The sequence below is a fragment of the Chiroxiphia lanceolata genome, chromosome 11 (assembly GCF_009829145.1).
Source record: "Chiroxiphia lanceolata isolate bChiLan1 chromosome 11, bChiLan1.pri, whole genome shotgun sequence".
NCBI lineage: Eukaryota > Metazoa > Chordata > Aves > Passeriformes > Pipridae > Chiroxiphia > Chiroxiphia lanceolata.
Window position 1 is genome coordinate 5,135,265 of NC_045647.1, and position 23,351 is coordinate 5,158,615.

The 23,351-nt window shown below is 47.5% G+C and overlaps 1 protein-coding gene across 2 annotated transcripts in view; it reads left to right on the forward strand.

The window, feature by feature from the left end:
• Positions 1–219: 219 nt before the first annotated feature.
• Positions 220–23,351, forward strand: part of FRMD4B (FERM domain containing 4B) — an 82,190-nt gene continuing 59,058 nt past the window's right edge. Inside the window, exons 1-3 of one of the 2 annotated variants that reach the window (XM_032699288.1) lie at positions 220–593; positions 21,469–21,534; positions 22,177–22,271. In XM_032699288.1, coding sequence (XP_032555179.1) covers positions 432–593; positions 21,469–21,534; positions 22,177–22,271 — 323 coding nt within the window. In that variant the 5' untranslated portion in view covers positions 220–431. Of the gene's footprint in view, positions 594–10,407; positions 10,436–21,468; positions 21,535–22,176; positions 22,272–23,351 lie in introns of those variants that run through there. The other variant, XM_032699289.1, reaches the window with a different exon arrangement.

Genomic DNA, 23,351 nt, shown 5'->3' on the forward strand with positions numbered 1-23,351 from the left:
CCCAGCTCACTCAAGTGCGGCAGCGCTTAACGCCGGCGAGCGGCTTCCTCTCCTCCCGCAGCGCCTAAAGAGGGTAGTTGTCAGGGCATATGGCAAAAGGGTTAAAATTTAATTAGAAAACATAGTGGTAGCTACTGGAGCTTAACAGAGCTTTATATAAGCTGCTAAGAAGGACAAGGCTGCTGTGTGAGCTGCTGGTAGGGCTGAGCTACTGCAGCCGCTGGCTGGGCGTCAGGCGCCGGGGCATGCCTGGGAATCTGCCCAGGAAGCGCCGTGAAAGAGGAGTTTGTTTTAAGGCTTGACCCTGGCTCTGTGCAACACCCCTGCCCGCCGCCCGCCGTATAAAGCCAGGCTGCCGTCATGCCAGGCGTCTGAGCGAGGCAGCGGGAGCCAGCTGGGACGGGGGGTTTGTTTTCCCGGCGGAGCAGCTCATGGCTTCGGTGTTCATGTGCGGGGTGGAGGATCTGCTGTTCAGCGGGAGCCGCTTCGTGTGGACGGTGACGGTGGCAGCGCTTAGACGATGGTACGCGGCCCGGCTGCGGGCGTGCCGGCAAGCCCTGCGAGCGTGGTGTGGCCTCCGGGATGTCTACCAGGTAAAAAAAATCCCCACCCTGGTCATCGCCCCAGGTTTTGTTTGGAAAAGCATCGTGGCACCTGACGGGTGCGTGCTCGCCCTCCGTGCGCACCCCGCGGTGAGGCGGGGACGGGATGGGGTGAAGAGCATCGAGGCAAGAGCTGGGAAAGTACTCAGCGCTTCCTAACCTGGGTCTGAGCTGATGCTGATGTCCGGTATTGCTGTGCCTGAATTCAGGGTTTGGGAGAAATATTTTCTGTGCCAAATATGTTTTATAAGTCAGTTTATCTAAAAGTGTTTCGGCAGCCAGCTGCCCCCCTGTCACAGCCCCTCGGAACCCTCTTGCTGCTGTCACCATCCTTGCACTCGGATCTGGGGGACAGAGCTCAGCTCTGGCTGTGCTGCCATCGGGAACTGGGAGCACAATGCTCCCCCCTCCATGGAAGAGACTGGCTGTAGCCTTTTCTGCTGTGTTTGTGTCACTGAATAGTGGCAGCTTGTACGTGATAGTCTTTTGCATTGCAAAGTGGTTCTGCCTGGGGGGGCTGCAATGAGTCCTGGAACAGCAGTTGGGGGGCTCCCCTTCCTGCAGGCAGGAAACACAACCCACACTTGCAGTGACTGTGGTATCCAGTTGCAGTGAGGGTGGTGTCACTCTTTTTGGAGTCTGTTCTTGCTGGCAGTTGTTTATTTCTGTGTGTCTCTATATCTGTCTCACGTGTAAACTAGTGCTGCGTGCCGGGTCCCAGTGTCAGTGTGTGTGTTTGCTACATTACTTGAATGTTTCAAAGCAGCTTCTTCCCTCCTCCTGGTGTGTTGCAATACAGAGAATGACACAGCTCGTGGCAAACAGACACAGCTCTCCAGAAGCATCAAGATCTAACTTCCATGGGAAAGTCATGCTAACAAGACATCTGTGCCTATTTAATCCTGAAGGGATCTGTTGCTATTTAGCTTTAAGGTGTGCTCAGGAATGGGAGAACAGCTTTACAGTGACAGAACTGCTTCCAAGTGCTGGAATGCATCTTGGCATTTTGTACAGGTGATGGATGTAAGCACTTTGTGATGTGTCTGACACAGGTGTCACTTGAGGAATATGGATCATGACTAGTTAGAGAATGCAGGAGTAAAGACATCACTGCTCCTCATTTGCCCATCTTTATGGAGCTGAAGGAATGTGGTGGGATGAAGCCCTGGTGCTCTGCTTTCTCTATAAATAAAATACAGCTACACCTGTACTTCATGGGTGTTTATTTTTGGAGTCCATCACATAAAGAGTGTAGACCTCAGACTGCCTTTGCTTTTCACTGCATCCCCATGGAGGCAAACCCCATCCTTCCAGGGCTGGAATAATGGTTTGGTGAGGACCAGCTCTGACAACAGCTGTATTCAACCTGTTCAGCTGCCATTCTCCAATGATTGGCTTGAAGTGAAAAGAGATTTTTTCAAAAACAAAGTGTGACTGTATCTGTGCCCAAACTTACTGTGTCCTAGTTGCTGTTTGTAGGTTAATCTTGCCAGGGGAGTGGACAGGGAGTGCCTCTCCCCTCTCCCCTCTGCCCACAGCTTGTCACAGCCAGATTGCTGGGGATATACAGGGACCTGTTGCTCCACACTCACTGCTCCAAGGGTCATCCCCGGGAGATGAAACCCAGCAGGAACAAGGCAACTCTCACATTTTACCATCAGGAATTTCCTAGTGGTAATTTGGGATGTATTAAAGTGAGATGGCTGAAAGAATGCCCTGCAGCTCTTCCTCGCTGGGTTGCGTAACACTTGGCTTTTTGTGCTGGAGTCTTGGCTACTCAAACCTCTGGCTGAATCCAGCCAGTGCAGGACTGAGTACACAGCATTAAATGTCACCTAACTGGTTAGATACCAGAGCCCTGCAAGAAGTTGAATCAAATATATTTTTTCAATTTTTTTTAGGCACTTTAAGCTATGGAAACAGCTAGAGATTATAGCTGAGTGGCCTTTACATACAGGGATGAACTCTGAGCTGTTCTGGGTTACACTTGTTCACCTTGGGCTCAGTGGAGCAATACAGGAGCAAAACATGCAGTGCAGAGCTCTCTGTGGGGTTGTTTCTCTGAATAGGTGGATTTTGCAGTGTCTCTGGGACTCAGCTCTAATCTTGGGCATGGGATTGTGTGTCCCATCATTACCATAGATCCTGCATTGTCTTGGGCAGACTGTCTTCCTCCTCTGTGCCCCTGTTCTTTGTGTAATGGGTATAACAGCACTATCCTACCTGCCAGGGATGTTCTTTGTCCTCTCAGATATTTGCTACAAGTCCTGTACTTAGTGCAGCCACATGAAAGCACCTTTTTGCCCTGTGTTCTTATTAAAATTGACACCTGGACAGGTGGTTAACCAAGTCCTTTCCCAACCTGGCTTCTTGGAGACCGCTTATATTTCTGTAACTCCTTGGCATTCCTATTCCAGATGTGAAACATAACACTGGTTTTATATGCAGGCTCTTCTGACTAAAATTACACTTTTGCCCTCTCTGAGGACTCCTTGGGCTGCACATGGTATAACTGATCAGGAAACAGGGCAGAACTTGGTCACTGAGCTTTATTCATCACCTGGAAGCAATGAGCAGGGAATGGTGAGGTGACAGGTGCTTGTGCTGCTGCTCAGCCCTGGAGACTTCAGATGGCTTTGATCTGAATTTGGAGTTCATGTTGTTTTGTGGGCAAGTGGCTATTTTCGGGTGAGTTGGACACTGCTAGCAGAACTCTGTTTAATCATCAGTACATTACTGTGGTGAAAGGAAAGCCAGCAGAATTCCTTCTCCCCAGGCTGCTACATCTGTTGTTCTGGTGAGGTGGTTTTTTTTTTTTTTCTGGTATTTTAAAAATATACTTCCTAGCCTTATGGGAGATCTGAGCTCGAGTCCCAGCTGGAGAAGCCAGTAACACCTTCATGTGCCTGTGCAAGGCTCCCACCTCTGCCTTTTGAAGCCAGCAGGTGTAGAGGTGGTCACGGGGCTGCACCGTCTGGCCAGGGGAGGCTGAAATCCTCTCTGCCAGCATAAAGCCCTTACCTGCCTTAGCAGCTTTAAGTACAGCTAAAACCCACCCCAACGTGAACAAACCAGCCTCTGCCAGTCACCTTCTCCTTACCCTTTGTGTTTCTGGCATGTGTGTGTGGGAAACACCTTCCGAGGTCTTACCTGGTCACTGGTGCAGGGACTTCAGCCCCAGCCCTGCAAACCAAGCTCAGGTGCTTCCCTGGTCCCTGCTCCAGGGTGCTTGCCATCATCTGTCCCACCTGCCAAAAGAGAAGGGATGTCCTGTTTGCCCACAGCCTATTCATCTGGAGGAGCCTGTGAGCCAGAGCACTGCTGGGGTGTCCTGTTTTGCTCTGAAATAACCCCTGAACCCAGGCAGGGTGAGGGGGCTGTACAGTTTGTGAGTTTATCCTCTCAGAGCTTGGGTTGTGTGCCAGGGGACATTGTCTTGTCCGTGGCAGGGAGCATTTGAAGCCTGTCCTAGAAATAACAGATTTGCAGAGACAGCTGATGGAAAAGCTGGCACAGGTCTTCTGTCTAACAGCAGCAAGTCAATATGAGTTATTGGGGCTGTTAGGGCTTGGAAAAAGTCCTGGGTGACAACTCAACATAAAGCCTTCACACAAGGGTTCTATTTCCTGCCAGAGAAAGGAGTTTGGGCTGTTTTTTGTTGTGGAACTGTGGCCTGCAACTGGGCTTTGGGGGTCATCCCAGAGCCCCTCTTGATGCCTAAGATGGGACAGCATGGCATTTCTAGGTGTTCTGATGCTCTCCCAAAAGAAAGCTTTCTGCAGGGCTCTCCACATGCTAATTTTATAGGCCACCTGTCTTAGATTTAATTATAGAGCAGTAAAACAAAGTGAAACTTTTATATAAATGAGGTTAATAAACAGTGGCAAAGCCAAAAACTTTGAGGATTGACATCTACCCTGTGTTCAGTCAGCTGTATTACCACTGGCCTGATTTTTCATTGGGATGTCAATGCTAACAGATCTTGGTGCAAGTCTTCCCCTGAGGTGTCAATGCCAGTTTCCACCTATACATCCCACAGCACAATGATTCCTCATTATGTTCTAAGCATGAATGAAACTTTGCATGAAAGTCTATACGCAACTAACTCTATAAATTAAAAACTGGTCAAGTGAATGCTTTAGTGTCAGTTAAATGTGTGTCAGTCAGTCTGCTCTACACAAAGTGGAAGAGAAACCAGGCAAACTGTCCCCAGATTCCCTGCAGAATACAATGGCATGTTGTGATTGATCTACTGGATGTGAAATCAATTATGAGAGCATCTCTGTGACTAAGCAGTTTACAAATAACTGTGATTACCAGTTACGCTGGTAGTTTGACTAATAAATTCTGGTGTAAAAGTGTAAACTTTTCGTGTGGGCCTTTTGGACAAAGTGCTTTTTAGCCTCTGAAAGGTCACTTCCCCTGTGTGAAGTGAAAAATTTTGCTGATGAAGCACAATAAATCAGCTTTGTACGTGTGTCTGGCCCATAAGTACCTGGGGTGGAGGAGTGAGAGAGGAAGTGGCTGACTTCTGTTTCCTCTGGTGCTAACGTAGTTGGTTTGGATAGTGAGCACCACGTTTCCTCTGCTACCACACCTTAACTTTTCATTATAAAAAATGCTGACATCAAGTCGAGGTGCCTTTTTTCCTTTTCTTTTCACAGTGATAAAAAGCAGTGCTGGAGCAGTGAAGGGGAGGATGGAGTGGGGGCTGCATTGTCAGGGCAGAGCTTTCCTTCTTCCACACCAGACAGACCTCAGGAGTGATGCTCAGCAGAAAGATCTCTAGTGTCCTGATGGGTCAGAACTTTCCAAAGGTAGCTTGAAGAGGTGTCCTTTTTAGAGGACACAGAATATGTGCCTGTGTCCCTCCAACGATTTAAACTTGTGAACTGGGGATTACTGGTTGTCCTGGAAAAGCTTTGCTCTGACTGCTTTCATCCAGATGTTTTCCTTTTTGAAAGGATCTGATCTAATGCTCTGATGCTGCTCATACGTCACCTGCAGAGCTTTGACTCTGCTAAAACCCCCATCATGTCCAAACAGGGCACGTGGAGGTGTCCCTGTGGTTGGGACTTTGGGGGAGTCTCCAGCAGAGCTGAGGAAGGACTGGCTCTGGGCACTGCCTCTTGACAGCTTAGAGTTAATCTTGGCTCTACGTGCTTCCAACAGCAGCTTTCCAAAACTCTCTGCCAGACATATTTTCATCTGAGCTCATGATACAACGTTTGCTGTTTGAGAGAGTTTATTCAAACAAAATTATGATTTTTGTACCGCTTTTCCCTCTTCTCTCGCAGACAAACTTCACAACCAGACTGTGAACTTCATCTCATTTCCTTCAGGGTGTTGCAGTGCCAGTTTCAAACAGTGCCTTCTATTCATGAGCCACTTGGGCCTGTATAAATATTTTTTTTCTTCCATCTGACGCAGCTCCCAAATACGTTAGATTTTGAATGTCGCTGGCACCGCTTTTCAGAAGCAGAGTCCTGTACAAAGATATCACTGTATGAGCTTGCCTGGATAAATCTCCAGTTTGGTCTTGTGCAGAGAGGCTGGTGAGCTCTCTCTGACTGGACAAGAACCATGTGAAAAGGTAAATTAAAAGTGTTTCAGGCACATGCTTCATTTTTGTCCTTCTGAGTGTTTAGCTCTCTGTCACTCCTTTTGCAAGCGCTGTCAGTGCAGTGCTTTGTGATCTTGGATGGACTGTCCATGTGCTTAAAATAACCCTGTGCTATCTTTGTCTCCTCATTTTCTAAAAATCAGGCCATGCTTGTACAGTCTGCATTGCTCTTAAAACCTCTGAGTCATAATTAGTGATTAGTAATTCTACTAATCTTCTGTACAGCTGGAGGCCAGTTCATTCTCAGGGACTGCAAAGAGGATAAAGCTATCAGTGCTGGAATATATTAGCTTAAATACCCTCCCACATACAAATACACATGTACACTTTTCCCCACTAATTGATCTGTCATTCATTTAAACATGCATCAGTGGTGTGTTGGGGAAGGAGATGGGCAGAGTAGGGGTCATCAAAATGCTGAGAAGAGCCTGAATGTGCTGGTTTTAGCTGTTAAAAGCCATCACTGAAAGTCCAAGCAACATTAGGATTAAGACTGAGACATTTGTGATTGCTTTTCCAGCTGATGTGGAGTAGGTGCTGTGCTGGTGATGGGTGTCCAAGTGATGGGTGCCCCACTGTGCATTTCCCCACTTGCTGTCGGGCACAGGTGGTGGCAGAGCAGGGAATAGTGATGGAGAAGTCACAGCACACAGCACTTATGCCTATGGCACTGCTGGCTATGTGCTGTTTTCTGAGCATCCTGGCTTTACCTTTTGTGGGGCTGGTGGTTTTTGGGTAGGGTGAGGTGGGCTGGGCACAGGGTGTGTGGCTCGGAGAAAGCCATGCTTGTTGGTGTCGCATGCAGGCAGCCTACTGGCTTGTGCATGGGTAAGGGAGGCAAAGGGCTAGAGGATAGGAGTTGAGCTGGGAGAGTGGGAGAGGGTAGTGCAAGAATTACATAGCATGAGAAGTACATGCTGTGCAAGCAAGGAAAGAGAGGGGAGAGACCAAGGAATGAAAAAATAATAATCCTGACCGCATTCAGATCTATGTCGAAACCCCCAATACCCCAAACTGAGCACAAACTTGAAACAAAGTGTGGGAAAGTGAACAGGTAGGAAAAAAAGGCAGCAGAAGTGCAGTGGAAGAGGAAAATTGAGGTTGGAGATAGGTGGGAAAAAGAATGAGAGGAGCAGTCTTTCCAGAAAGGTGTGGCTTCCCTAGGCAAAGAGGACCCTGTCATGCTGAGTGGGAAGTTGTTTGGCTGCCACTGGGCTGGACATGCTTGGTTGCCACAGTTGTTTAGGGAAGGCAAGTATGTTGGAGGAGATGAAGCCCACGGGGACTCTGGTTGGGCAGGCACACTTAGCAGGTGTGAACGGTGGTGTTTGCTAAGCCACAGGGAAAGTGGCTGTAATTCCTCTCTCATATCAAGCACACTGCATCTGTTCACCTTATCAGAGAGGCTGGGATGTGCTGCATTTGCTGTAGGGTCATGTACCCTTTGATGAGGTTTGGCACTGCCATCCCCAAACCCAGCTCGGAGCTCTTCTGGGGCCTCAGAGTTGCAGGGACTTCCCCCTGCTCAACTCCCAGCAGCTTCCCACCTCTTATGGGTGCACTCTAATTTTTCTCAGCTTTCTGTACAGCTGAATTACACAGCTCAGGTCTGTGTTTGTTTGGGAGCCCTGGATCCCCTGAGCAGCCGTGCTCTTCTCCTCCAGCTATTCCCGTCCCTGTGGTTATCCCAGCAGGGCAGAAGTTGGCACCACCCAGGTAACCTTCACGTCATTTCTCTAAGGAAACATGACTCACTGTCTGTTTTCCATCTTATTTTTGGGGCTTTGGAGTCTGTTTTGGAGACAAATGCAAGTTTGTTGCTCTGAAATCCTCTCCCAAAACTGTCTGGGCTGCCACCCCTTAGGTTTCTGGTGCAATCTGGACCAGCTGGCTGGACCTGACCTGGCACTCTCCTGCCTGATGTGGGGCCAGCTTATGTTTTTTTTATGAAACCTGTGATATTGAGCATTGCTTGGAAAGCTTTTGTAGTCTCATGACTATGAGAACGTTGGCTTTTACAAAGTAACTTTGTGAAAAAAGACAGCTGTCTGCAGCTATTTAAAAGGTGGATATTTGATCAAAGCTAGTTCTTCTGAATTAAACAAGGAGAGCGAGACACCTCTGGCATCTCACTGCATCCCAGGTGTCTGGGGTAACTGGGGCAAGTTGCCCTCTGGAGGTGTCTGGGTTGATGGTAATTCAGGAAGGCAGCCCCAGGTGAGGGGATCTGGGATCACACACTGTGTGATCAGGTGGACCAGCCCTGCTTCTCTCCCCAGCAGGGTTGGGAAGGCTCTTGGTTTACACAGTGCTCTGCAGCTTCGTGGAGCCCCTTGTGGGCCTCAAGTACTCAGTACACACAGCCTCCTGTCTGGGGGACTTTATTTGGACCAAGAGGGCTTGGAACCTCTACGAAGTAGGAGCCATGCCTCTGAAGTGTTGCTTTCAGAAGTTTGACCCTGAGGTTCTTGCTTTCCATTCTGACACAAGCAAATTTGTTTGTTCCAGGTGTTGAACTTATTTTTTTTTTCTATTATAACAGATCCCTGGATTATAAAAGTTGGGGTGGAAAGGTCTTCATAGTCTGTTCTCTCTGTTCATAGTGATTACTCAGCTAGGAGCATAAATAACTGAATAAGAGCATCCAACTGAACAAAAGAGATTGTTCTTGCTCTCAGGTGAGGTTGTTTTGGTGCTCCTGTGCTCTGGTAGTGTTCTGTGATGTTCCCCCAGCCCGTATCTCCCAGCCCATGCTGGATGCTGTGGTCCTGCGGTGGGTTATTCTGTTGGCATCAGTTTTCTTACTGTAATTTGTGTGGCCAGAGGATGTGAGTCAGTGGCATTATTTAAAACCTTGGGTACCGGTCCTCACAGCACATAAAAGGAAATTAATGATCCTGGGCTGTGCTTATGAAAGAGGAACAGATTTGTATTTTAGATTTTGAAGTAGCTGCATGTAGTAGTGTAGATGTGAGATCGAGTGCCTCTTGTGTACCAGGCTTGTAGGTCACATTGGAGCTCTGGAGGTTGCAGCCTCCTGGATTTGGGTGCACAATTCTCTGTTCTTTCTGTCTGCAGTGAAAGCAGTGTTATGTAGTTGTTTGCCTGGCACAGTTACACAGTTAGTGCTGCTGTGTCAGAGCCTGGAGGTGTGTGAAGCATTGCAGGTTGATGTGTCAGAGGAGAAGAAATCAGGGATGAAGTACAGCTCAGTGTTCTGCACACAGAGAACAGCCTGCAAAGGGAGCAGCAGAACAGCAGGTAGATGATTTGCTCTTGCATCTCTGCCAGTAGCAAAGTGCACTCGTGGAGCCCAGCCCTGACCCCAGAACAAATTCAGATTGATGGCCAAGGGCATAAACTGCATCTGCACTCCTGGTTCCCTCTCCAGAGGGCAGCACCCACATCAGAGACAGCAAACCCATGCTTTGGAAAGGAGTTTGGGAGGAGTCCAGTGAAACGCTGTACCTGGGGGTGTCTGTTGCAGGGAGGGTCTGTGGAGGTGTGTGTGTGAAGTGAGGTGGGTGTGCTGAAAAGACAAGCTCTGGTTATCTCCATTCCTGTATCCCTTCAGATGGGTCAGAGAGGCTCCTGCTGCCGCAGGGCTCAGCCTTGCTCCAAGGGACTGAAAGTGGGAGTGACTTGAAGTTCTTGTTGTGCCAAATTTTAATGAAAAGGCCCCTCCTGTCTCCCGGATGAGTGGGGTGGAAGAGCTGGAGGGGTGATGGCAGCCCCCAGTGAGCACAGAACTGTTGGTGTGGGGCTCCTCGGCTGTGTGCTGGGGTCTAGGGGCTGGTAGGGACCAAGGTGTTACTGCCTCAGGACTGGCACCTATGATGTGCCTTCAGTTGGTAGCTGCTGGTTTTTAACTTGGTTTTGTTTCACCATAAAGGGGTTAATATCACAAAGGAAAAAACCCCACAATTGTAACGCTTTCTCAGCTCGCCTCCATTTTTAACAATCACATTTCAACCCCTTGTGTCCCCTGACTCACAGTGGAAGGGCTTTTGTTTCTGAATCTGTAATCAAAGCAACAAATGCGAAGGTCACTTCCTTCAGATTATATGGCAACGGAAGAAGCCCGGGATCGTGTCTCCCTTCTTCCCCCAGGTTGAATGTGCAGAAAACATGAAGGCTTAGCACATGCACACTGTGAGTACTTCTTGAGTTTCTTCAGTCCTTTTAAACCGGCAGGGTGTGTGACGTGGAGGTAAGAGGCTACATTTTAATTTTTGATGTTTAGCAGTGGCGGATAATGTTGTTTAGTGTTGTTCAAGTGTGCCCCTGAGTTAAACACTGTGCAGAACTCGGAGCTGTGAGCGCAGGAGAACCGGCAGCCAGAAAGCAGCACGGAGCAAAGAGAGTTTGTTTTGGGGTACTTGGGTGGTACAGGCTGAAACCTTTCTGCTTGCTCTTCTCTTTGCCTTGAAGGATCACTCCATAAAAATTTATTTTGCACTCCATTGTGGAGATAAGGGGCTGTTTGTTTATCCCAGCATTTACAGCTGCTTTTTCCTGCCTTTGTTGTAAGTGCTGCCTTGGCTGCTTTAGGAAAGGGCTAAATCCATGCTGGATTCTGGTAACTTAGCTGTAGCTGGAGAGCAGGTCTATAACTTCTTGTTATAGAGAACCTCTTTTCAGAGATTACTCTTATAGGCTGCTCTGAGATATGACTTAACCCGAACAAAGCACAGATTCATGAGTCCCAAGAAAAGGCAGTCGGAGCCTGGTACAGTAACTCCTTTCAGCATGCAACTATTAAATGTCTCCTCAGAAGGTCCCCGCCCCTCTCACCCCCCAAAAAAGCCTTGTGAAGAGGTTGGTTGGAGGTGCAGCAGTGCACACGGAGCTGGGTAACGGCTGCTGAGAGAAGAGTCTGTGATCCAAGGCACTTGTTTTGCTTTAAAAGCAGAGTGTGGAGCCCCCCAGATCAGCCCCCCTGAGTGTCTGGCAAGGTGCTGGCACTGGGCTTGCTCTCTCCTCACCACACAGAAACCCTGCTCCCTGTCTGCTCCAGCCCACTGCCTGCTATTTTGACTTCTTACAGAAGGCTCAGGATTTTTAAAGTTATAGGTTCAAAGGCAATGCAGATGGACTTGAGCTATAGCCTTTTCTAAAATTATTTTTCATCTCCTTCTCATCTAATGTCTTTTCAAGACTGGCATCTGGGTTTCCTGAAGGTCTGCTGCCAAGCATGAGTGGCTGGAAAAGGCCAGGAGCAGGATGAGCACAAGTCTGGAGAGGATAGCAGATATTTGGTCAGGGCTTGCTTTGCCTGTGTCTCCTGCCTCAGGAGCCTTCCCTCAAAAATTCAACCCGGGGGATGAGCTGGAGGTGGTGGAGAGAGGGGACAGAGGAGCATCCTGTTAGAAGCCACCAGAGATGGGGGAGATCTTCAGGATTGGGGAAAGGCAAAGAAGCATCAAGGGCAGGATGCAGGTCTCTAGAGGTGGGAAACCCCTCTATAAGGGTGTTTTTTAGTTTTCTGTAACTATTCCCATTACAGGGAAAGCAGAGTCTGTTCAGGTGGGTCAGGGATGGCTTCTGGGGTGGGATAAAACACAGGAAAAGTTGCTAGAAGCTCTGCACAGAATATCTCCTGAGATTCATGTTGTAGAGACTTAAGCAAAGAAGCAGGAGCTTCTTAACTGATTTGCCTCCTGGCTGAGGAGTGAAGGTCAGAACAGGTCATGGGAGGGCAGATGTCCAGTCCTGCCCCAGTGGGCACTGCTCATCCAGGGACAGAGGATGCTGCTGCCTCCACACAGTGACCTTCCCCAGGCTGCCAGTGCATTTGTTCTGTCAGAGAACATCAGGAAAGCTCTCTGATCCCACAGGATCTTTTTTTCCTCTGAATTCCCAGGAGATTGCACTGGAACAAAACATCACCATGGGCTTGTGTGCAGTAATGACCTGCCTGCAGTGTCTCAGCACTGCTGGTGATAAGTATGTCTCCACCAGACACAAATTTATTAGCTGTGTTCTGCCAAGGAAAGCAGATGTTGGATTTCATTGACTTGATATTTGTACTGATTGTTTCCTATTAATTTTCCTTTTTTTTTTTTTTGGTAGCTTTAGAGTTGCCTGCCTTTTCCTTTCTTGTTTTTATTTTAAATACATTGCAAAGTGATAGGAATGGTACATCAGCACTCGTGAAATGTTTGAGAAACACTTCAGTTTTCAGCATGAGACACCTTTAAGGAGAATAATCATGCAGCAAAGGGGGCTGTTCCTTCAAGAGGGTGGCTAACCTCTCCCCCTCTGTCAGAGGGACTCAGCATCTGTGATAACACTGCCAGCGAGATCCTGTGGCCTTTGGCAGTGTCAGGAGAGGTGAAATGCTGATTGTCAGTTGGAAAGTCTGGGGCCAGCAGAGCCAGAGAAGGCTTTTCCGCAGCAGTTTGTCCCTTTGCCTCCTGCCATGAGAGCCAGTGCTGCCTGTGCACTTGAGTGTGCTCATCCCTGTGCTGGTGCACAGGTCGTGGGTGAACATCTCCTGCAGCCCCATGTGGGCTGGAGCAACAGCAAGTACAGGAAACAACCATGGGTAGCATCAGGAAGGGCATCCACACTGCAGCATTTCCTTGTGGGGAGGAGAGGGGTGAGATTTTTACATTTCACGCTCCTGGTAGAGAGCAGGGAGCAGCAACTCTCCTGCTTATATTTTGCTCTTGGCAAAGAGCTTTATCTCCTGGCTGGAATACTGGATTTATCATTTTGAGGATGATTGAATTAATTTATTCCCTGGATTTTAATTTATCACTGCTCTTTGGTTTTGTTGAGTCTTGGTTGTTGTTTTTTTTTTTTTATTGCAATGTGCTCATCATTATTTCTGAGAACTTTAGGAGAGGAAGAGGAGATTTAGAGCTGCACGACCTGCTCCGATGAGTGGGATCTTTCTGATGACTACAAGAGGCTGTGTCTGTCATCCTGTACAAACCATCAATAGAGAAAATAAAGGGAGTCCCTTAGATTTGCCATCCCCTGCAATGAGGAAATAATAGCATAAATGGGAAAAAGCAGAACTGCATGGAAAGTGTGCTGGCACTTGGCCCTGCAAAGCCAGAGTGCCTGCGGTGAGGGAGAGCACTTGAGCTGTTTGTTTGCCAGACTTTTTCACTGGCTCAGCTGGTGGGGCTTACATGAAAGTCAGTTGATGCTCTGCAGGAGCCAGTTTTTTCATCGTATCTCCAGTTCACATGGCTATTTTAGGAAGGTGCCATGCAACCCGGGGAGCCTCTCAGCCCCCTGTTCCAGGCACTGTGTTTTATCTCTAACTCTTTGCCAAACTTCAGCAGAGCCAACATTTCCATGTAAAGCATCATCAAAGGGGCATCAAAGTGCAAAACTTGCACTTAAGATGAGGCAGGCTGGAGAGAAATAAAACATTGTTTCTGTACATGTAATTCAGTCGCCTGTCCCTGCCTGGCTGGTCCTGAGAAAGAACACCAAGGCTGGGAATGGCTCTGTACAGTCCCTGCAGTTGCTGTGGGTAAAGCAGGGATGGGAATGTGAAGAGCCAGGGTGGGCTCTGCAGCACTTTGGAATGATGAGGGTGGCACTTGGAGTCATGCTGGTGAGGTGCAATAGAATGGGCCTGGGTTGGGAGTGACCTTAAATATCATCTAGGTCCAACCCCCCTGCCACGGGCTGGGACACCTTTTGACTGGGTTGCTTAGAGCTCCATCCAACCTGGCCTTAAACAGCTCCAGGAATGGGGCATCCACAACTTTTCTGGGCAATGGTGCCATAGCACAAAGGGTGAAATACATAGCCAGCCACTTCAGTGCATCACTGGCTATTTAACATTAAGCAGATACTGGCTTCTGTTAAAGGTTAATAGCAAGATAACAAATGATTTAAGGCAAAATCCTGACCCTGTTAAAATTAATGGCAAAATTAATTGACTACACTGAAGCCAGGATTTCCTTATTACTTAAAGATTAGGAAGGAGAGGCAGTATGTCTGGAGACATGGTCTGTCCCTGTAAAGCTGGTGGAAGCTCTGCCATTACCATCACAGTGGGTTTATTGTGTCTCTGTGCCTTGGCAGGAACCCACTGGCTGCCTGGGCTGGTGTGGACAGAGACTGGGAAAACCTGAGTTTTTGGGCCCTGAGTGACTCGTGGTGTTTTGCAGGAGGTGTTGTGAGTCCAGGACACTGTGAGGGGAGGGTAGCCATGCAGAAGAGGCATCACTTGGGAGCTCTTGCAATGCACCCCTCTCTGGCAAAGGAGGTGGTGGAGAGGCACACAGTGGGGTGGGGTAGGATGGAGGTGAGTTTCTCAGATCTTCACCTGTGGGAGAGGGGAGCATTTCTAATCCTCATCTGTTTCCCCCTGAGCACCTCCCACCCTGGGGCACTGGGTGACAGGCACCTACATTGGTCAGGGAGGACCTGGGGGCTGCAGACAGGCTTCACAAAATGTGAATCATGGTGTTTTTTGAAAGCTATGCCGATCCTTTAAAAAGCTTCCTTAGTAATGCTGGTATAAACCCAAACTTCTGTTTGTTATTTTTCTGCTTGTTCCTTAAAGTTCTGAGCGATTCCAAGTGCTGGAATATGATGAAGCTTTGCCTCTCCCAACAGACACACAAGGAAACTCTGAGGTCATTTAAACCATTATAACTTTTTCCCTCTTCCCCCCAGCTGCATGCAGGCCCCTTCTTTCCAGAAGGAAAAGTGAAGGCTTTTATTTTTCTGAGATGTGCCTAGTTAGGGCAAGCTCCATGTTGGAATACATTCTTGCATCTGATTTCATATTTTGATCAGGCCATGCATGTTCAGGGGCCAGACATGAGCTGGCTGGTTGTACCAAAGTCAGTGAAGCAATGCTGATCTGAGGCAGCTGAGGAGCTGATCCTAAACACCTTCAGGACCAAAGGGAAAAACCCACCTAAATGCCAGTGAAAATCTGAAGTCAGTGTAGGGGCTTCCGTATTAAGCTTTGAAATCTCTTATAGGCTTATGATTTACAGAAGAGAGGTTTGGATAAAAAAAAACAAAGCCCTGACAGGAAATTACTGGTGATGCTTTATAGGTGGTTAACTGCAGCTCAGGCTGGGATTTGGAGATGAAATCCTTTAAAGATCCAGGTTGTTCTCTGGGCTCGTGCACCTGCAAAGCAGTGCTGCTGCTTTGCCAAAAGCAGGATGGAAGAATTTTGGGACTCCCTCATGGCACAGGCTTTGTGGAGGCTGGGTCAATGTGGCAAAGGGATAGCATTGCCTCCAGTGAGTGGGAGTATTGCTCTTTGGCTTTTTGTTATCTACAGGATTTTCTTCAGTGCTCTGACTGCTTGAGCCACAGTGTTGTGCCTGTTTCAGGAATAAATGAGCCAATTTTTATAAGCTATGTACTAATGATGCACCACAATCCAATTTCTCACTTTCAAAACTGCAGTTCTAAGGCTGTGTGCTGGCCATTTATTTAGTCAGAATGGTTCCCCTTTCTCTCTCATCAGTGCAGGTGGTTTTTCCTGCCTGTAAAATACCTTCTGGAGCTACTCACCTGCCAGTGAAGTTTAATTTCTCGTGGTTACCCTACTGGGAGCTTATGGAAATAACATGCTTGGTTCAGTGCAGCTGGGACTGAATCCCTGGTGTCACACTCAGATGTTTTCAGGCAGAGCCCTTTGGGTGTTCAGGAGCAGCACCCGAGTCTGAACAAAAGGGTTTATCTTGGGAGGAAGGGAAGAGGAGAACTTGGTGAAAAGGTTTACTCCTTCCAAAAGACTTGTCATGGAATTCAGGGTGTTAAAGGTGTGAAGCCTTGCTTGGATGGTGGGAGTTGGTTTTAAATCTTCTGGTGATGAGTATTTAGGTGGATGCAGGGCCCTGGCACAACCACCCTGTCCCTGGGCAGGTCACACTTACCCATCAGTGCAACGTGGGCTGCTGAGCCCAAATCGTGGCGTGTCCCCAGTTGAGAACAGCTGGGAGGCATGGACAGACCTCAGAGCATTTCAGTGGTAGAAATAGTTCCCAGTTTTGTCTTACTTATGTGCAGCTTATGTGTAATCCTTCCTTCTTTGTCCAAAGAGTTGTGAGAGTTTGGGGGTTTTGTTTTGGGGGAGTTTTTTGGTTTGGTTTTTTTTTTTTTTTTGGCTTTCCCTGGGAATGAAGACTCCAGACTTTCTTAGAACAAAAAAGGCTTAAAAATAGAAGTCAGTGACAGATATAGCCAAGCGACTTCTCTGTAGTTTGCCCAGTTCTGGGAGGAGAAATCTGGCTTGGAGGGAAAAGCAACACATTGGACGGTTTGCTTCTGACTTGAACCCTTCATGATTCCCATTCCTAAGCTGTCCTTCAGGAGATGTGTTATTCTGACAGCTTTTTTTTTTGGCTCAAGTTTTTTTTTTTTTTTGGAGATTTCCTGTTTATACCCTGTCTGATTACTCTTTTCTTTTTCTTATTTTTTCCCTAACTGGATGACACACATGGATGTCTAAAAATATTGCATGTAACAACCAGCTTCGAATAGGGAGGATGTTTCTGTCCAAGAGAAATAGCATAAATATCCTGCATATGGTTTTTTTCCCAAATAAACATTCAGGCTCAGGATATCATAGGGAATTGGTTTAAGTAGCCAAGAAGCAGTTTTTTTCTCTCTGCCTTGTTGATTTCTTTTTCTTTTTAAAGGATGGATGTTTTAGAAAATCCACTTCAATGATTTTAGATGGAAGATTTCTTATTTTTTGTCACAAAAAATGGAGGGCAAAATATTGCTTCTCCCAGCTATATGAAACCTTTATGATAATGTTAATTTGCAGTGTAGAATCACTGTCTCAGCCTATGCTTTAATTTCCACACATGGATATTCTGAGAATTGTGTGTTTCTTTTCCTTCACTATCTGCCTTTTTTACTGAAGATTTGGGTAAATAAGGTTCTTGCTGACAGCCCACTGCCTGTGAGTTAGGAGAGCTGCAGTATTCTGATGTAACTACTTCTGCATTGGACAGTGTTTGTCTCTTTTCCAGTCCTCTCCATTTTTGAGTTTTTATTGCTTACGTGTGTGCAGAGCATGACAGTGACTTTGGGAAGCAATAAGTACCAGTATCCAGTATGGTTTTGCCAAAAATAGGGCTGTGTAATGCCTCTCTGCTAATTTCATACTGGGAATGAGATGAGATCCGGGGATGCTTCATGAATTTTGTGCTGCTACTTCTTTTACTGGATAATAGCTTAAGTATTAGCAAAGCTTTTAAAAATAACTGCTAGGAAGACCAATTTGGGGGCATGTTGCTAAAATATAGCAAAAGTGTTCATTTGTACAAACAATGCAAAATCAATGAGAATAAGCTGAAAACAGATGTGTGTGTGTGTATATATATCTCAAGACTGCTCACACCAGCTCTTGACTGAGCCAGACAGTGATGGATTGGTCCAGCCACATAGAAAATCAATTATATTGTTCAGATTAGCAAGGCATGCTGAATTAAAGATGAAAGAAAACGTATCAGCAAGGGCTCCAGGGTGCTGGGTCTTTGAGGAGCCCAGTGGCCTGAGAGCCAGGGAGCCAGGACGAGTCCCTTCCAGAGCCTGAGGAAACGGGCTTGTGAGCGGATGTGCTGAGGGGAAATAAATCACACCAGTGTCACTGGGGGAGTTAAAAACGAGTCCTTTGCTGCTGCAGCTCCAGGAGCTCAGGGTCTCCAGTCACTGAGCTGGAGGCACTCTTCCATGGCCAAAATCCTTATGCATCCATAGTGATGAAGTTCTCTTTATGAAGCTCTCCAGCTCTTCTTCAGGTGAGAGGAGGGGACCTGACTGTTGATACCTGTGCTGAGTGTGTGGTGTTGCTGCACCACAGTCATGTCACACCTCTGTGTCACTGTGCTGGGACCATCCAGGGCAGGTGGAAGGGGATTGACACTCCAAAGCTTGAGGTGGGCTTGGAGCTGCAACAGCCTCTGAAGCTTTTGGTTCTGCCTCCTGTACAAAAAAGGCTTGTGAAATGTGAGTACTGCCTTGTGTATCAGAGCCCTGTCTGCACAGGGGGGCAGCTCCATGTGGGGGGAGAGCTGTCTCCTGGACCTCTCTGGTGGGTGACATTCCTGATGTAGGATGGGCTTGTGCTGCTCTGTGATGGAAATTGGGAGTGATTTGCTTCTGATTGCGTTTGTAAGAATGGAGTAAGCCAAGTGAAGTGCTCTCTGCCCCATCAGGAATGGGGTGTGGATACTTGGAGTGAGCTCCTGCACAGCTGCAGGAACCAGGGTGCTGGTTGCTGAAGCCTTGGGTCAGCAGGAGGGAGGATAAGGGCTTGGACTGTCCAGGTTAACACCACTTTGCTTAGGGATTGGAGCCTGCAGATGCAAAGCCGGGTCACCACGTTGGCAGATTGGCGTCCCTCGGCCAGGCTGTGGTGCCACACAGTGAGTACCCACGTTGTGCCTCAGCCCAGGTGAAGGCATCTGAGTAGGGATGTAGCTCTCAGGTGTGCACGTGTGGGCTGGGGGGCAGAGGGATGCAAGCAACAAGGAGAAGGAGCTCCAGAGCCCCCCTCTCTTCTTGGGGCTACAGCCAGTAACAGGCATTTCATGGCCCTGGACATTGCTGTCGTGTCCCACCATGTGACAAAGTGTTCCTGGGGTGACACGAGCCCCTGGCCACACAGAGCTCTGGGGATACAGGTGGGAGCTGATAGGTTTGTCACAACAATGGCATTTCAGGGTGCTTTGTCACTGAGCACTCTGACATCTTCTGCACTTCTTGACTGAGCTTTCCAGTACTCTGGGAAGTGGCTGTATGATCTCTGAGATGAGATTCCTGGAGTCCCAGGTACTAAGTGTTTTCTGTATCTATATCTGTAAATCAGACTGCTAAGCTGTTTCCTTATGTTTTCTCATCAATAAAATCAGGGATAATTATATCTTGCCTGTTTTCAGGGGTGTCATAAGGTTTAATTACTTTTGAGTTGCTTTGCAATTACCTTGGACAGCTGAATAAAAGCAGAGACTATACTTGGTATTTCTTTTGTTTCAATCCTCCCAGCTACCTTCCTTTCTTCTCAGCACAAGGCTTTGTGGATGTGTTTGCTATAATAGAAACCTTTTTTACTTAACAACAGACAACTGAGGCAATTAAAACAGTCAGAAGTGATTAATGTGATTTCACTGGGTGAAAGCTAAAGCAGCTCGCAATTAAATAATGGCAACCCTCGTGCTATCTCAGAGCAACAGATGGGGAACGATTTAAAAACACTATTGGATCAGACACTTCGCAACAGGGGCAGATTGGTAACAGTGTGTCAGAGCCAGAAATATGCTCCACCTTGAAGGGTGCGCTGATGAAATGATTAATTGATGGTAACATGCGACTTAGTGACGAGCGTGCGATGACAGACCTTCAGCTCTCGGGAACAAATGGACCTGTGATCGGATCATAATGGATTTAGGGGCTCTAGGTGGTGTGTTTGGAGAGCTGACAAGTCTCAGGGAGCGTGCTGGAAAGCTGGAGTTGGGATGGTGCAGCTTTGCTTCCAGAACCTGAAGGATGAAGCGCTGGGAGTGCAGGGCATGAGGGGGGTGCAGCACCAAGGGGTGCAGCTGTGTTTTTGCATGGAGATATCACTGCTGTCCCGGGATGGTGCAGCCTGTGCTCTGCACTCCTGCATGCATGATGTGTTGTTCTGCATATGGCACTTCTGTAATAATTCCTGTTCATAGCAGTGGAAGAAAAGGAAAGGAAGGGATTTCTTTCCACTAGACTTGCTCTGCAAACTGTCCTTGTACCAGTATTGCTGTTCTGGTGGGCGATGTGATGTTCAGTAGTGCCTTAAGTTGCCAGTGCTGGTGCCACAGATGCTGCAGCCCAGTTTTTCCCAGACACTAGAGAGAGTTGTGTCCACAAATGGGTCGTCTCTGACCTGTTTGCAGAGCTCCTCAGGAGGGCACTCCCTCTCGGCTTTTGGTCTAAATGAGCTCAATTAGTTGAAACAATGAAGCTTTGTTAATTTGGGTTCTTGGGGCTGCCGGGCTGGCTGGTGACAGAGGCGGCTGTGTCTCAGTAGCCCGCCCTGCACAAACGGCCGTGCGCTGAAACGGGGGCAGCGCAGGGGGGAGGTGGGAGGTCTCCTCAGTTATACTGCAGTCATGTATAAATTGCATTTATTTTTAAGTCTTTGTAAGCTTTGGATGTGTACCATGCCAGGGCAGGAGGTGATGAGAGGTGCTGGTGGCACTAGAGCTCAGCCCTGTCCCTGCCGAGCCAGAGGGATGTGAAAGGAGAAACCATTCTATGTTGCTGTTAAATCCCTCTGGGAGCCCCTGTCTAAGCAAACCGCCCCCAGCCTCTGCTCGCAGCTCACAATTTGTAGTCCACGAGAAGCTTGTGCTGTCGGGAAAATGAGTTACTTTGAGGCTGGGAGAATAAATATAAAAGCCAGGTTTCCTTCACCAGCTCTCACCCAGAGACTGGTCCTCACTGCAAAGCTGGTCCTCACTGAAGCTGCTGAAAGGCCCAGAATTAGAACAGATATTAAATAATGTAGAAGCTTTCATCGTAATGTATTAGATTTCAAAGGGCAGATATTAAGAGGGCATAATGTGCAGCTATTTCTGAATTGCTCACCTCTTAAAGAGAGAAAGAGACTTTGTTTGCAAGAGATAAATGGGACACAAAATAGGTGGTTCAGATATAGCATCAGTGGTTCAAAGCTCATTCATAATCATGCAGTTCAAGCACCTTCTTGATGTGTGCAGCACCTACATAGCAATCTTATGGAGGCAATGACTTCTAATGCTTCATGGAAGTTATCCAAGGGAAAATGTTAACATGCTGATAGAGACTCCATCTCAACTAGACACGAGGTCAATGGACCAAATCTGGGCTGACACATCTGCAGGGAGGGCTGGATAGATTTGGTTTCATGGGTCCCTGGTCATCTACTCCTTACCAGAGCAAAAGGCCATGGCTGCTGCTTGTAGCTGTGGTATTGGCCAGGCTGGTTCATCCTCAGATTTAATTCTCACAGCATTTGTGTTGTTTTTATCTGATCCTGAGTGCTGCTAAGCACCCTTAATTCCAGCTTGAAGCTGACAGGAGCTGAGAGTGCTGAGGCAGCTCCCCAGACCAAGTCCTTGGAGAAGGATGTTTGGCTCGAGTACAGAGTCAATTCCCTTATCCCTGCAGATTACACACTTGCTCCACACTGTCCTCATCCCCGAGCTGCATGTGTTCTGGTGCCAGCCAAGAAAGCTGGGAATCCTTCCTGACAGGACTGTGTTGTTGTCTTTGCAGATGACAGAGGGCCGGCACTGCCAGGTGCATCTCCTCGATGACAGGAACTTGGAGCTGCTGGTTCAGGTACAGACCTCGCTCTTTTGGGTACTAGAGTAAGTCACAGAAGTGCAATAAACAGGCATGCTCAGGCACATGGGCCCTTCCTCAGACTTGGATTAGCAGGAGGGTTTCCCTGCGCATGGTGAACAAATATATCTGTCATCAGTTCTGCATTCAGTTTTTGCTTTCACCAAAATTCACAAAGTGTGTTAAACACATCCCTTGTGGTGATGTTTGTTGGTTTTTTGTTTTTGTTTTGTTTTTGTTTTTTTTTGTCATTTAGATGGGAAGAAAAGTCTGTGGGTTTGAGGATGTTTTATTCCCATAACAGAAACCCAAAGCATGAGATTCTCAAATACAGAGTATTTTCTGAATTGAAAAATCTCTCCTGCTGTAAGTGCAGGAAAGCCTGGGCTGCTGCCTTTTCCCCCAGGAAAAGGAAAGCCTGTGCCCTTCAGCTTAATGTCATGGATTAAATACAGAATTGCCTCTCCATGCTCCACACAGCTCCACAGGGACACCCTGAGTCTGATGGAGCCACTTCTGTATTGAGTTGTGCAACAGGGTTTTAACGTGGCCATGTGTACTTAAATGTCAGTATTTGCAGAGAAAAATTTTATTTTACGTGAAAAGCCTGGACTGAAATGAATTTTATTCTTTCAATAGCCCAAACTTTTGTCTAGGGAGTTACTGGATCTGGTGGCCTCACACTTCAACCTGAAAGAAAAGGAGTATTTTGGGATAACCTTTATCGATGATACGTAAGTATGTTCGTTTATTTTAGACAGCTGTGTGATTGTTGCAATGTGAAACCTTATCTTTGACAGCATGGCAGTTTGGTGTGATGGAAGAATGACTTTTTTGAAAAAGAAAGATTTTCCTACCTTGTGCTTGGTTGAGGAAAGGGGAAGGCATGAAATAGAAAATATTTGGAAAATATCTTCTGGGCACAAACCAGAGAATACTTGCAAAATATTTTCCTGATGCTTTCACTTTTCATATTTGTCTCGCAAGCTGAAAAAACTGATTCAGTGGTAATTTCCCTTGTGAGCACCCTCAGCTTTCCTCCTCTTCACTTTTCGTAACAACAAAAAAGTTTTGCATTGATTTTTCAAAATGAATTACTCCTCTTGCTTTGCACTTGAATTTCAAATGTATTATTGAGTCTTTTGAACCCAAATTTCCCAAGCAGCAGCAAAATATGAGGTTAGTCCTTCCCATAAACAGCTTTCCTCTGGCTGGGGCTGGGTGTGATGCTTGGCTCCAGAGTGCTGTGGGAGATCTGCTTCCATGGCATGAACCCAGAGTCAGCTGGGTTAATTGAAATCCCAGCTGGTGTTTAGGTTCATCTGTCAGCGTGGCACTGAAACGTGGCTTCCCCACATCTGCTGGGTGCAGGACCAAAACCCTCAGGCAGGAGTCTGCTCCCCAGGGCCAGCGTCTCCAGAGGAGTTACCTTCAGCTCCCCCCAAAAAAGCTGGAGCAGAGCTGCTTGGGGCAGTGGGGACATGGAGTTGTGCACTAATAAATAAATCAACCTCTTCTTCTCTAATGGGAATAACATTAGTTCTTGCTGCTCTCCATTGCTGCTTTTTCTGAAGCCTTGGATGAAAGCCTCCCCTAAAGATCATGTTAGAGCCATGTTTGGGGCCACTCTGCCAAGGCAGATCCCACGTGCAGGTGCAGGACTGGCCCTGAGGACAGGGCTGGTGTTCATGGAGCTGGTGGGAGCCGCTCGCTCTGGGCCCCTGACCCCACACTGTATTATTTTTACCAGCCACTCTCACCTTGAGCTGTCCCTGGAATATTTTTGCCACGTCTTTGTCCCTTCACTTGTTGGA